This window comes from Lampetra fluviatilis, chromosome 18 (assembly GCF_964198595.1).
Source record: "Lampetra fluviatilis chromosome 18, kcLamFluv1.1, whole genome shotgun sequence".
NCBI classification, from domain to species: domain Eukaryota; kingdom Metazoa; phylum Chordata; class Hyperoartia; order Petromyzontiformes; family Petromyzontidae; genus Lampetra; species Lampetra fluviatilis.
Window position 1 is genome coordinate 11,044,289 of NC_136292.1, and position 15,385 is coordinate 11,059,673.

The 15,385-nt window shown below is 49.3% G+C and overlaps 1 protein-coding gene across 1 annotated transcript in view; it reads left to right on the forward strand.

Moving 5' to 3' along the window:
* The window catches only part of LOC144937228 (alpha-actinin-1-like), a 79,215-nt gene that overhangs the window by 15,101 nt on the left and 48,729 nt on the right, over positions 1-15,385 (forward strand). The window contains exon 2 of the mRNA XM_078864605.1: positions 15,249-15,363. Within this exon, the coding sequence (XP_078720731.1) occupies positions 15,249-15,363 (115 nt within the window). The remainder of the gene's footprint in view (positions 1-15,248; positions 15,364-15,385) is intronic.

Sequence of the window (15,385 nt, forward strand, 5' to 3'; positions counted from 1 at the left end):
CAAAGATGCGGCGATTCGCACGCTCGCGACGCGCTCGCCGGCTACGCGCACGCTAGGATCGACCGTGATTTTTTTACATGCAATTTCACGCGCCGGTGTTGCGTGTGGGCTCGTGAAGCGAGCGTAAACTTTACAAGCACAAGGACGCGAGCCAAATCAACCACAGCCACCACCAGATGAGATGGTGAAATCAATGCAAAAGCTGAACAACAACAAAAGCCAAAAGATTATTCTTGGATTGAATCGCAACCCTGAACCGTGATGAGTTATCAAATCGCTGTGGCGATGAATCGTTAAGATGCCTGCGGGCTTGCATCATGCACCTTCTGGAGCGGATCACAGTCCCATGGTTTTCATTCCCCCGTAAGATTCCACAGACGAATGCCAAACTTTGCATTTCATAATGTCCTGACCTGTTTGTACACGTACAGCTCTTTCGTCAGTACGCTGCTGGGCTCGTCAATTAGTTATTCAATTTCGTCCATGAAGCAACTTCGTCGACTTATTGTCGCAGCTTTTCAGCTTTTGGATGGTCGACAAGTCGGCGTTTGAGTGGATCACCTCGAGTGGAATTAAACTCGAGGTGTTTTATGCAACCAGCCGTAGGCCTCCAAGGACCACTTTGAAAGTGTATCCCGTCATTTGGCTTCATGTCATCTCCTTGGTAGCTGTCGTGGTTAATTATTGTACGTAGAATTCCTTCATGATTGAGCCTTCCAGGACGGGCTTACACGGCTGGCCCAAGTGGCCCGTTGCTTCGCTGTCACTTTGGGACACCGCTGCGATATCAAAAATGCTGAAACTGTGAACTCTCGTTCCCTTTACAACCAAAGTTTGCCCAGCCGGCCTGGCACGTGGTTCGGAAGGCACAAGGTCGTTTTTTTCCACTGCAGAAGCCTGAGCCGTGCCGCTGACGTCCAGCGCTATGAACGAACGGTGACGCGTGTCGGTGACGCGGTGACGCCGCGTCCTCATGGCCGCACTGACCAAAATCGCAAGCAGTGATGCGTCATTAGCCCCCGCATGCATCCTGACCCTGCTTCGGCCCCGGGCTACATTCGCCTGTCTTGTTACATGTATACCGACGTACGTACGTTGAACTTCTTTCGCACCGTACGTAGCCAGCCGTGCTAATCGGAGGTGTGATCAGCACGGTTGGCTAATTGTGACGCCAACCTGAACATGGTTTGGTTCTGTCTTGGCACGGTAAATAGCCGGGAGAAAAACCTCCTATGCCCGTGAGACCGCCTTGGTGGCTCGGCTCAGATGTGCCAGTGGAAAAGGGCTATTTGTAACGCATCTGTATATATGTTTAGCTTCTTTTGCGTTGCACATAGCCAGCCGTTCTAATTGGAGGTGTGTGACCGCTGCTATACACGTGGCTTTGAAACCATATTCTCTTTGGTAAATTAAATGTTTGAAGTGTTTTGTTGAGCTAATTATTGAATTACAGTTAAAAAGAAACAGGTGGAGTTGTGAGGAGACTTAAAAACAAATCGTGGCTATAAACTGACAATGCCAGCTCGATTGAAAAATATCGCACCCAATTTTATTTTGTCACATGTTACACATTGATGCTTCTTATTACCACGTAGCACTGTATAGTGGGGGGGGGAGTTCCAAAAAAAATTCCTTGCATAATATCCAACACCCCTCCCCCCCGTAACCTTTGCATATTTAAATTCACCCAAGGGAGGTTGAAAGGGCCCGGAAATTCCACAGCCCCACAGCCTCCGTTGTGTAAACAATGGAAAACCCTCGGCGGCCGCTGACACTGGGGCGGGCGCAACCTTGTACGTGCATCAAGTGGCGTTTATCAAGAACATTAGCGGCCGTGTCGGGTGTGCGTCTTCCTTCTCCGCACCGAACGAGGGTTGTGTGTCACTGTGAAGGTTACGCGTTCCACATTGAAACCACCCGTCGGTTCCACGTTTGGGTCCCCCCCCCAGGCCTTTGCTGGGTGGACAGCGCTGTCCCCGTAAACATGGCACAGTGCCTGTTGGGCCCACGTTGGCACGTGGCTTGAAACTATTGGAGCAACTTTCGATTTAAAGCTTTCGTGACTGCAGGGATTCATCTTCTTGGTTCTTTTGGTAAAGTCACGTAGAAGGGAAATAATAAAATAATAAAAATAAAACATAAAATTTCGTAGCAACGTTGAGCCGACATTGGGCCAAGGTTGGGCAAACATTCTATGTTTACTGGCTTCTTGCTCTTTTCTAAAGGAAAAGCTCTACCGAGTCCGAAGACTGATTTTTGGGAGGTCCTGCATGAGGATGTCTGGACACTCTCAGTGTACATCGTATGGCTTGTATCAAGGGGAGGAAACCGGAGAACCCGGAGGAAACCCATGGAGAACAGCGGGAGAACATCCACACCTCACACAGAAAGGTGCCCAGGTCAGGGATCGAACCCAGGGTTTTCTTCCGTGAGGCATAAGTGTAAAGCACTACGCCACCCTGGCACCCAACGATGATGATTATATCAAAGCAAACTTGGTAATGATGACGATGGTGGTGAAGCAGGTTTGAGCCTGGTTAGTGCCTGAATAGGATGATGACCACGAGGGCTTGCCAGGCGTTTGTAGCCATGGGGCTTGCGAGGTGACTGAGAGATTGATGTGGTGAGTGTTGCCCCCTTGTACGTGTGTGCGATGGGATTTCTCCGGGTTCACCGGTTTCCTCGCACATGAAGCCAAACTCGCATTAATGGAATGGGCCAAACATCTCAACTGTGGCAGGCCCGTCAGTGAAGATGTCAATGCATAGCACAGCAACAACGGATGACCATCTAGAGGAAATCCTTCAGCTTATTATTCGGAAGTAATTGAGTGACATTCTGCAATGCTGTGGTCTGTATTATAAATTGGGCTGTGCCTAATCACCCTTCCTCGCAATTGACGAGTTCTCACGATTCCAGGTCGTGCTTCGAATCAAGAATCGTTGCGGTGAATGTTCGCGAGCGGCACCTCGTGGCTGGAGCTGAACCCAACGATCGTACCGCGTACACAATTTGAAGAACATAATTTTTTTAAATCCACGAATCCATCCATTTTGTGTTACACTCGCAATTTTGACTCCTCAGATGTCACTGCAGTGGGTTGTCCCCTTAGTGGCTTTCTGTTGGATGATTCACTCCTGCCATAGGAAGATCTAATTTCCACCACTGTTCCTCGACTCTGGCAATCGGAGAGATATTTTTCTTATGATATGTCCTAGATTATTTTTTGTACCTCACAGTGGACAAACCCAAGGGCTCAGAGCTGTAAATTATCTTGGCGTTGTCCAATCCTGTCAATGTCACCGTCATCATCACGATCTATGGGCAGATTGCCCGTAGATGTCCTCTGCACACTTCGTCATCCCGCGGCACCAATCTCTTGTGATGTCCTCGTCAAGCCATTCTCTGTTAGGTGTTCCTCTCTGTCCGGTTCCTTCCATTTTTCCCCCGAACAACACATCTTTCATTTTCCTCTTGTCCGTCCTTCAAATGTGTCCAGTCTGATCCTGTTACTGTGCACAACATATGAGCCTGGTCTTTGTTGATCCAGTTTGTCGTAAAAAAAAATCACCCTGATTGATTGACTTGAAAAACCAGTTATTAATCTCAGTGTGGTAGCACAGCCGCATACAGTGGGAGGAAATAACGGTGTCTGGTACAGGAGAGAGGGCTGTGGGAGCGTTGTGGTGCCACGCACACTCCACCAATGTATGAGCCCGGCGACCCGAGTTCGATTCCAGGCCACGGGCTAACATCAGTGGTGACTGATGGCGGAACTGGGTGTGACAATTACCAAAACTGACATGTCATGAAAGGGCCTTGATTCACGAATGGATTAACAAAAACAACTGTGCAGTCTATACCCTTAGACGGATGCAAAGCTCAGGTCGAGTGTGGCGAGGTAGATAGTACTGCAGCGGAGTTCGATGGTCATCTTTTATATTGAGATTGACGTTAGTTTCTCTGTCCCTTTTTAATTTTGCCGTAGAGTCCACTGGTGAAGTTCATGTCGGGTCGTATGGTAGTGGAGTCCGGATGCATCGGTTCAGTGGAATCGTCGGTTTGTCCGTGGTGCAGTCATTTAGGAAAATGTCATTTTTTTATTCTGACTTTTTATCAGACCAGGTCTCACTGGATCCACTTGGCCTGTCATCCGTCGGGGGTCAATAATAGGAATAGATTACCACTTTGTCAGAAGTTGTTCATCGTGGATGGACTGGCCCCAGTTAGAGGAATGAGAAATTTCCACCACTGGCCTAGAGCCACTCGTATGAGCCGGGGCACACTTTCGTTCGTTCGTTTCTCAGTCCGCTTGTCCTGGTGAGGGTCGCGGCGGCAGCGTGTTGAGTAGTGGCGGTCCACACCTCCCTTTCCCTGGCAACAGACTCAAGCTCTACATTACTACACACTACTACACTACACTATACACTAATACACTACACTATACACTAACTATACACTACTACACTACTATACACTACTAGCTATACACTACTACACACTACTATACACAGACTCTAGCTCTTCCTGGAGAATTCCCAGACCAGCCGAGCGACATCGTCCCGCCAGCGTGTCCAAGGCCGGCCCCGGGTCTTCGCCTAGTGGGCACACACTTGGACTTAAAAAAATTTGTTCGCACTTTTTACATTCCTCATTTTCCATGCAACTGGTGATAATCTGTGCCAGTGTTCTTCATTCATGGCAAGGCCTGTGGGCCACTCGTGGTCCCTGGTGGCCTTCAGTGCAGCTCCAGACATGCGGCCTCCGACGAAACACAAATGTGAAAACACCGCCCATCATCGTGCTGTCAAACCCCAATGGTTTCAAATGCGTGGCGTGGCACTCGCACCGATGTTTTATTGGCAAAGTGGCCCTTCACTAGAAATCACCGCTCTCCCACGTCTTCATTGTGTTTATAACGTATGTACGTATGTTTGTTGAACTTTTTCCGCACCGTACGTAGCCAACGTGCTGGTACAATACAGTGCACGGTATCATCAAACCAAAGTTGTGAAAGCAGTCGCGCTGACCAAACGTAGGAGGGCAAATGCATTCATGGGTGTGCGCAATCTTCTTTTCTTTAAAAAAACAGAAGTTCATCGCAATGTTATAAAATAAACTATAGTGTATGAATAAGCAAAGTCCTGAGCTAACCGGGTGCAGCCGACATTGACACACGGATCATCACACACTACGGGGTCACTGGTAACAATAAAAGTGTCAAAATAATGAAAAATCCTACGGAGGAAATATGCGTGCCTGTGGTGTTGCATAAGGACGAGTGGAAAATGCGTAACGCCAGTCGATGCAGCTTCTCGTCGTCCTTCGAGTCCGAAGATGACACTTGTCGATGACGGTATCGTGTTTTGCGTGTGCGACTGTGGCCATGTAGACGCCACAGTGGCGAGATGTTAACTACCTCGCCTGGTATACAGGAGGTCGTGGATTCAATCCCGACCCTGACGCCTGTTTTTTTGGAGTTCGTATGTCTCTCTCCTCGTGGTCGCGTGGATTTTTCTCCGGATCCTTCAGTTTTTCCCTCCACATTCAAACTCAACATGTGTTAAGAGTATTTGGCCGCTATAAATCTCCAAGTGATATGCCACTTCGTTGAGCTATCATTCGTGGCCAAGTATATTCAATTAGGCCTTAGCTGGTAAAATAAAAATAGTTTATAGTTAGAATAGTTTACTTTAGACCAATACCACGTCGGTTGCACCTGTCGAATGATGTTTGAAGGAATGTGGTTGGTTGCCCATGGAGATTATTTTTCACCGAGTTGCAGCATCTCGTGCGCTGGGTAAACAAAGTCGCGTTTGGACAGAATGTGCAGTGACGAGCTCGAGTTGCCACTCGGATACGTCACGGGAAGAACGCGAATATGTGACATTACTGGAAGAGGGGGGAGAACTTGGCAATGTGTTCCCTTGAGGACCGTTTTATTATCATCACAACCACGCAAGTGACAACATCTGGGACTTGCAATGCCACGGGAAGACTGACAGATTTTGCGGAAGAGCCACCACGACAAGAGGACGATGCTGGGAAAACCAGGACAGAGGTGGTGACCCGTGTTGTTGTCACGCTATGCATCGGCAATTCATTGGGCCAAACTGAAATAATGGCCGAATGACGGACAAGAGTGGGGAAAACGCAGAGGATTGAGCCGGAGTCACAAACTCTGGGAGTGTCGTAGTTTGTAAACCAGTGATGATTCAGCCCCCCCCCCCCACTTAACCTCTCCCGCACCACAGGGATTTGATGAATTGTCACGATTAGGATCCGTGATTCTATCTAAGAATTAATCGTTTTTTTGGTCGTATTTATCACCGTCCACAGATTGTACGGGTTCGCGTTATTTTCGTTGCCTTGGTACAGTTTTGCTTACCCTCATTTAGCCTTCATGCAACGTTAGTCTTATCATTTAAATGAACCGTAATAATAATCCACTCTTACGCGTTCAGCTCGAAGCCAATTATCGAGTACGAAATGCAAAGTATGCCCCAAAGTCATTCAACTGCCCTCTGGCCGATGTGCCCCAGGCCATTTTCGGACATAAACCAAAGCTTTAGGTGCTGACAGTTGTTCTGGTCTCTTGAGTGAATCTGATGATTCTGGTGTGGTCCTAGCAACCTTGCAATCCAGACAATGGGTGCAGTGGGCTTGCTCAGTGGCTGCTGATTAGCAACTGTGCTAGAGGTACTTGTTCGTACCACCAGAAGTGGTATAACTTCAGCGGTTCCAATTTCTTGATGTGGCCAATAAACAGTCATTTACGTAATAACCATTCGAAATGAATGGGGTTACCAAAGTAAGTCCCTCGTATCAGCCACACCAATACATGGGTACTGCTACATTTTCGCTGCCTAAGGTGGTACCAATATCCTCTCTGGCCCCATGGATTGCTATCTGTGTTTTCGGATTGCACCGCATGTTGTTTCGGGTCTATATGCTGAGGAGTTCCTTCCGTTCTTGCTGTCAGTTCCTGAAGAAGCTCCTCCACACACAGTCGAGCGAAACGTCGGACGACACGACGGACCGACCCGCGGCATGAGCCCAAAAAACACGTAGGGGGGAGAGGGGAGAGAGTGCGGTTCGGCACGACCGTGAAAATTTCACGCGGCCGAAATTCCGAGCCCTTTTGCAAAACCCTCCCACGTGTAACGCACGGAGGTGCACGAGGGATCTCGCTGTGGGTGTGTGCTCCTGCACCGAGCAAGGAACGCATTAGGCACGCACCTGTTTTCTATCACAAGCGTGCTTGCACACGCTGGCTAGCTTTCGGCCACAGTCAAATTCTCTGAGATTGCAGGGATGCCATCAAATGGCTCAGTTGAAATTTACGTAGCAATTCATTGCCCCCCCCCCGCTCCCCTACTGCGTCCACTTGGCAGGGACCCTCCTGGAAAAGTGTCGTGAGACTCGGTGAGCGAGGGCCCTCGTGGGTAAACAACGCTTAGTTAGTCAAGCTTGTTTGGGCGCTGTGGTGGCGAGATGTTAGCTACCTTGCCTGGTATACAGGAGGTCGTGGGTTCGATCCCAACCCTGATGCCTGTACATTTGGAGTTTGCATGTTCTCTCTTCCCGTGGCCGTGTGGTTTTCTCCTGGTCCTCCGGTTTTTCCCTCCACATTTATAATTGACATGCATTTAGAGTATTTGGCTGTGATACATTTTGCACCTGATAAGCCACTTCGTTGGGCTGTCATTTGTGGCGAGGTCGCTTCTGAAACCGGTAAAATATAAAACATGTTTAGTTTCATAGTTTTCGTCATGATAACTGCGAAGAGTTCTTCTCGACACAGTGGCCACGGGCGCGCTCGTGGCGTTCGCGAATGGCGGAGTGCGTGTGCCATCGCGATGCTTGCGCGACGATCATGTCGTAGTGCAGCTTGCCTTTTCCGTGTTTTTATTATCTGCGCGGCAATTGGCAGAAGATGGCAGCTAATCGGATGACGTTGCCGCCACTTCTGGGATAACTCCTCGTATCGGCAGGCTTGGATAATATCACGAATTTGGTGCTTTCACGAAACCAATTTCTGGTAACTGCAGAAACCACAGATAATCAGATGTTTTTTTTCTCCTTTTGTGGGTGGCTCCCTTTATCCAGAGACACGTGTGGATCATACGAAGTTTCGATGGCACTTTGGGAATACAGCAGTGTACTCCCAAATGTCTGTGGACAAGGCGTGAATAATTGGCACAATGAATGCGTGGATAATAGGTTTCTCGATAATGGGAACTGCGGGTTAATAGGGGAGCGTATAATTGGTTGACGTTGTATATGATGCTGCTGCACTAAAGTGGAATTAACAGTAACAGCGAGCACCGGGGCAAGTAATCTCCCCTTAAGCTGACTCACGGAGCCGCCCTGTCTCCGCATGATCTCAGTAATGCCTTTGGCTCTGCCTCACGGATTCCAGCAAACACTGGGGGTGAAAATGTGGCACGTGTTCCACAGTGGAGAAGGAGCCGTACATACTTCATATCGTTCGTTCACAGTGGCTTTGGGAATTGCAGAAAAATGTTGCGATGGGACAGCCCAGAAACCCCCCCCCCCCCGATATATATCACTCACCCGGCTCCGTTATTGATGCTGCCCTATTACGTAAATATGTAGCTTGTCGTAAGCTGACGTTTCAGGCAATGGCCCTTCTTCAGAGCAGCGAGTGCGTAAAGATGGAATAAGTTGTACTGCCGCGTAGGTTTTCGTGGTGGTGCTGCTGGAGTGCGTTCTGAAGTGTGTTCGCAGTGTACCGCATATTGTGTACCATGTGCAGTGTAACGCGTTCTGCGTACCGCTCGCTGCGTCCCGTATTCTGTGTACCGCGTGCTGTGTACCGCTCGCTGCGTACCGTATTCTGTGTACCGCGTGCTGTGTACCGCTCGCTGCGTACCGTATTCTGTGTACCGCGTGCTGTTCAGCACGATGTCCAACGTTTTTGCTCCCCGTGCTGGCGACTATTAAGCCGAAATGTCACCTGGACACGCATCAGAGAGCTGAGTAACTTACGCTTGAAGACCACACGAGGAGGTTGTGGCCTTCTTGGAAGTGCTGGGGGGGAATGTCAAAAAGAGAGTTGACACTGACAGTTTAGAGTTTTTATTTTAACATACGAACGTGTCGAGTAACTTTTTTTTTTGCGCCCGTGCGCCACTGCCAACGCAGCAGCATCACCAAATAACGTGTTTACATATGAACAGTTTTCGACTGTATCCAAAAGTTAAAAAGGGGAAATAAACTCGCAAACGAAAAAATATTCGGCCACTGGAAGCGGGTAGTGGAATGGCCTGGTGGGGAGGTTTACCGATAACATCTGTGCTTGGTTGGGGTATCAGTTGAGCACCATGTACCGTGCTTGTTCTGACACTGATGCTCAGCGCAATGATGATGGTTGGCATTGATCATGGTGGTTCTTCGACCTCTGCAAAAAATGCAACATTTTGCCAGGGGTCGAATACTTGTGGCTCAGGCGCCCCTGTGGTTTGAAGCTGTTTGCCCCCCACAGCTCGTTGTTTTGGATAACGTGGCGTTCAAAGTCAAAAAGCGCTCGGGTGATGAGGGCTTTGGAAGTTTAGCGCCAAATCATTGAAATTCCTTCCCAGAAAAAGCCGCCGCGTACAACCAGGCCCCTCGCGACCCCACTTTGGCACCCGTATTCACACGGCAGGGAATGGTATTCATTGCAGGCGGTGCAAGTTCACAAAGGTGTCGCGGTGGTGAAATGTTCACTACCTCGCCTGGTACACAAGAGATCGTGGGTTCGATCCCGGCCCTGACGCCTGTGAATTTGTTCTCTCTCCCCGTGGTCGCGTGGAGTTTTCTCCGGATCCTCCAGTTCTTTCCTCCATTTAGAATCAAGATCCGTTTAGAGTGTTTGGTTGCTGTACATTTCCACATAAGCCATGTCGTTGAGCTATCATAAGTGGCGAGGTTTCTACTGAAAGAGAGCTATATAGTTAAGTGGGCCTTACCTGGTAAAAAAAAAATTGTTTAACAGTTTAAATAGGAAAAATAACAACAATAGTGATTTAAATTTGTAACACGCCGCACAGTATTCGCTTGCGTTCGAAGCGGGAGAACGACTCGGAGGCACGAGGGGGGACCACAGATGAGGCAGCAGCTAGGCGATGGGCCGACGCGACCGACAATTTCCCAAGCTCCACGGTAAATCGATATATTAACGGTGTTGTCGTCCGACCGTTGAGTGAGGAAACAAAACGCATGTGCGTGCGCCCTGGTGTTGCGAGGCACCTGGCGTTATCTTTGTACAAATATCGCACATTCTTAGCTTTTGTCAGCGGCAGTCTTGAAGCGGTCCGCGTTCCCTGCTCGAATGCAAATTAGTTTTGAAGGAGCCCTCAACTATGCTCAAAAGAAGGGGGGGGGGGGGGGTGGAGCGGTTGGCGAGCCCGCGCTGTTAACTCAAACGACCCGAGTTCAATTCCCGGATGCGGCTTTTGTCGATGCCAAGCGATATCTTAAACCGGCTCCTTGGGCCTCTTCTGTCCTACACCAACCCTCACCAGGCCAGCGTGGTGAGGTACGGTCGTCCGGCAGTGGATTGGAAATGGGGCTGTACATTATATTACATCGTAATGTATCTCCGTATCGATCACTTTGTATCGAGGTACGTTGCGTGCGGTCGCTGGTGGTGGCAGGGAAAGGGGTTTGATGCTGGGAGGTCGGGAGGGGTTTAGTCGCCGGGGTTGCTGCCTGATTGGCTCTTAGGGTCGCGAGGTTCGCAGGTGGCTTGAGGGGCGGCACGGGGAGGCAGCCCGCAGAGGACAGATCATGATATGGGACATTGTGTTCGTGCCCTCTGTTAGGTCACTGGCCGTCGGTCCACAACTTGGGGGGGGGGTGGCACAATGCATTGGGTTTTTAAATTTGTTATTTTGCTCATGGTGTGTGCATCGAATCCCATGCGTAAGAGCTGACGTGTTTTATTTGTTTGTGTGGTATGCCGCTTCATCAACCCGCAGTGACCAGCGCGGTGAAGTATGGTCAAACAACTTCCCATGCGTGACACGGTACTGGGGAGGCATTCATCCCCCGGTGGATTGACAAACACCTTCACCTTACTATTGTTATTGTTAAGCATTGTATGTATGTACATTGAACTTGTTTTGCACCGCATGCCATTGGTTCACATTACCCCTGCAGTCACTGGAGGCCGCTACATCCAAAGACCTATTTATAGAGAGAGAATTGATTCTCGATGCTGAATCAGAGGAAGAAAATGTCCAGTGTTTATCCGATGGCAGCGTTAGGTGCGGGCAAAGCCAAGACCTCGTTAAACACCCGCTCGCCACCGACGTGAGAAGTGGGCCCGCCGTGATGATTTCTATCTTCGAGAAAAAAAATTTGGGGCGCGTATGCGGGCAAGTAGCCGGGTCCGTTGATTCACCTGACGGATAAGATGAGGAGGAATCTGGGGTTCGAACGATGGACAACGGAGCGAGGCAACCGCTCGTTTCTTGCGGCACACGGTGGAGGGGGAGGGCGGTTTGCGGAATGAGGGCGCAGTGGAGGCGACTTTATGGGGTCCTTCTTTCCGGAGTCATTGGCCAGCACCACCGCCACCGCATCCTTTACAGTCGTTTCATCGTTCCGGAAAGGCATTTTTCTTTTGGTCCTCCTTGCCTCGGCAGTGATGTAATCGCGTGATAAAAAGCAAAAGGACAAAAGCGAAGTTTTAAAATAGCCGACAATCTTATTTCCTGCTTGTGAAAGGGACGCGCTACCCCTCACCCGATTATTGGTTGGATTTAGGTGATCATAAAGTTATCTTACATTTACGTCCTGACAGATAACATTGAGGTTATAATGCCTCTGTAGCTTAATGACAAAAACTACTGTTCATGAACACGAACAAATCAAACACTTTTAGTTAAACTAACACTCTGAGAGAACATGACAATAGTATTTCTAATAAGTTGCGTCATGTGCCCGTGAACATGTAATGGATTGCCTGCTATTTTCACCTTGACACAATCGCGCAGTTGCAAGATATTCCATTTTATATTCACTCGCACAAACCTCGCCGCATTAGGTGTTAAGCATTCACATTGTAGATCAGCCCGTCCTCACCGTGCTCTGTAATGTTTCACAGTCCACGTAAAACGAGGCACCGCTGTCCCACGATTAAAGGGTTCTCACCTAGTTTTGATTTAAAGCTTTCGTGACTGCAGGGATTCATATTCTTGGTTCTTTCGGTAAAGTCACGTAGAAGGGAAATAATAAAATAAAATAAATATAAAACAATAAAAATTTTCACGACGTTTCGACTGCAACACAAGCAATCGTCATCAGGTGTGAAATTCACAGCAAGAAATTTTGAAAAATTTGAAAATTTGAAAAATGTTCTTGCTGTGTTGCTTGTGTTGCAGTCGAAACGTCGTGAGAATTTTTATTGTTTTATATTTTTATTATTTTATTATTTCCCTTCTACGTGACTTTAACGAAAAGAACCAAGAATATGCTTCTCACCTCGTTTTAATTAAAGGTCCTGTGCGGTGTGTACGCTGTGTACGCCCTGTACGTGCGTGCGTGCTGTGTGTACCAAGGGTATAGGACACGCGTACACAGCGACGCCCATTGTGTTTTGTTTAATACGCGGGCGAATTGAGGGCAGTGGGAACACAAGAGGCGTTCTGTTTTTAAATCGTCGCAACGTCTCGCCGCTCAACTGACCCAACATCGGGCGTGACAGACCCGTAACGCCGGGGATGGGGGTTACGGGGGGCTCGGAGAGACCCCCTTTTAATGATGAATGCCCCCGATGGCGGGTTTTTCTCGTGTAACCCATGCCCACTCACACGGACTGATCCTCTCAGCGGTGTCCTTGATTTAATTCGCATACTTCATTCGGTGATGATGATGACTATTATGGTTATCTGCTTCTTATTATGATGACGGTGATATGCAAACTGTCTGCAGTAGCCGGAGGGAGGTGGACAAATTGCACTAATGAGCACATGGAAGTAATGGGGGCGTAGCGACAGCCGTTCCTCGCATGGAGGGGGAGGGTGGTGGTGGGGGAATGGGGGGGCCAGAGCAGAATGCACAATAGGCAAGAGCAGAGATCGTATCGTAACTCATTCTGCTCGGTGTTTACCGTTTGTTTAACGTTTGTTTGACATCGACCTCCGCCGTGCCCCCCACCCCGCTCCAGAGGTTTGTACTCCTCCCTTTAAACAAGGCCACGCTGGTACAGGGTTGAACGGGGGGAGGGGGGGGGGTGGAAATTCCACATTCCCATGGCAGAGACCAGTGCTATTCATATGAAGCACACTGTTAACTTCTGGAGCAAATTTAGACTTAACTTTCGTGACTGCAGGAATTCATAGTCTTGGTTCTTTTGGTAAAGTGACGTAGAAAAAAAAAGCTAAATTAAAAGAAAAACGAGGCAAAAAAAAAACCCCACGACGTTTCGATCGCAACACAAGCGGTCTTCTTTTGGATTTTCGGTAGCAAATTTTGACCGCCGGTGAGAACAACATCCGAGACATGCGAGGGCAAAGTTATTTATTTATTTAAGCAGGTAAGGCTCCCACTGAGCTACGTTAGCCCCCGTTTTCAGAAGCCATCTGGCCATCACAAATGACAGCTCAACGAAGTGGCTCGTCGTTTCGGATGAATCCGCCAATTCTGCCGGCCGTGTCGTCCCTCTGCCACGACCGGTTCGCTGGGCTCATCACCCAAAACTGGAGGTCATCCCCGGGGACAAGGAAGCTCAAACTTTTATTCCATACAAACCGAGCGTGCGGTTTTGCGGCGCGTTTACGGCTCGATGCACATACAAGCCGAACTCTGTTTTCTGCATCGCCTGCCCGAGTAAGACCGGCGACGATAAAATATATTTATTAATGCCTGGGGTTCGACAGAACACAGTTGTGCTCTGTGTTTGTGTGTTCTCGCTCAATCTGTAGCATTATTGTGTGGAACGTTATGGCTCGGGGAGTAATGAAACGCTTTACATCGGCTCATTCGCTCGCAAATCAGATGATTGTGTTGTACCAACAAGCCATCCTGGCTGTGCCCACAATGGAGCAGTCTCTCATGGAGGGCTGCCCCGTGTAGCTGGCGTATTGTTGGAACTTAATGACGGCTCTCTGCGGGCCTCGAACGAAAGGGTGTCGGTTGCACTCGTTAAAGTGGGGGTCGTTACGGAGCTACCGGTTTCGCCGTACAGAGGTGGGAGGTGGTGGTGGGGGGGGCAGTTGTCTCGAGCGGGGTTTTACGTGGGCCGCTGTTCGAGTGGAATTAAATTTGAGGACTGGGCCTTTAAAACAACGGCGAAAACACAGCTGCGACCCGGCGGCCGCTTGTGCCACACAGCCACGATTGTTGATACAACAACGCCCGCTGCAGCGTCGTTCCCTGTGCCTGTTATAAAGGCAAAGGTGCAGCCCTGCAAGCACTCCGCTCACGCCGTTGCAGGTGGAAGGGGCCTCCGCTAGAGCAAGCTCTAGAGCCGGGGTCGGCAACAAAAATAACAAGATGAGGCATTTTTTTTCGAATTCGGTACAAAGTTCAATATTTCAAGAGTCGCAATGCAAGTGAATACATACATACACTAGGTCACGTAAAGAGCCTCATGCGGGTCCGGAGCCGCAGGTTGACGATCTCTGCTCTAGAGCCACTTGTCCTCGCCGGCCAGACGTCTTGGAAGATGTGGGCACACGTACTTTACCCCACCACCCCCACACACGCGACATTTTTTTATTTGATCAGAAAAGGCAGAAGCCACCTGGCCACAAATGATAGCCCAGCAAAGTGGCTTATCACGTGGGAGTTTACAGCAGCCAAATACTCTAAATACGTGTTTCCTAAATGTGGAGGGAAAAACCGGAGGACCCGGAGAAAAATCCACGCAACCATGGGAGGAACATAAAAACTCTAAATATATGCATGTCAGGGTCAGGATCCAACCGACGACCTCCTGTATACCAGGCGAGAGAGTTAACATCTCGCCACCGTGGCGCCCATTTCCGATGAACTGTGACGCGTGCCTGTTTATACCGCTGGGGAAGGGGATTTAAGAAACGGGCCCCGTTTGTTGCAACTGCCGCGCTAGGAATTCAAAGCGTAAACCGGCGATCTCTGCGTGGCATGTCCAGCGTGCTCGCAATCGACGCACGGCAGTAGGGGACCCGTCGGTCTCTTGCAAATGAGTTGCATTCCGGGTTTCCGAGTTAATGTTCACGGAGCGTTGATCGCTTTGCCCGTTGTGTGTTCCGCAGACGTTCACAGCATGGTGCAACTCCCACCTGCGCAAGGCCGGCACGCAGATCGAGAGCATCGACGAGGACTTCCGGGATGGCCTGAAGCTCATGCTGCTGCTTGAAGTCATCTCGAGTGAGTGGGAACACAACAGGAA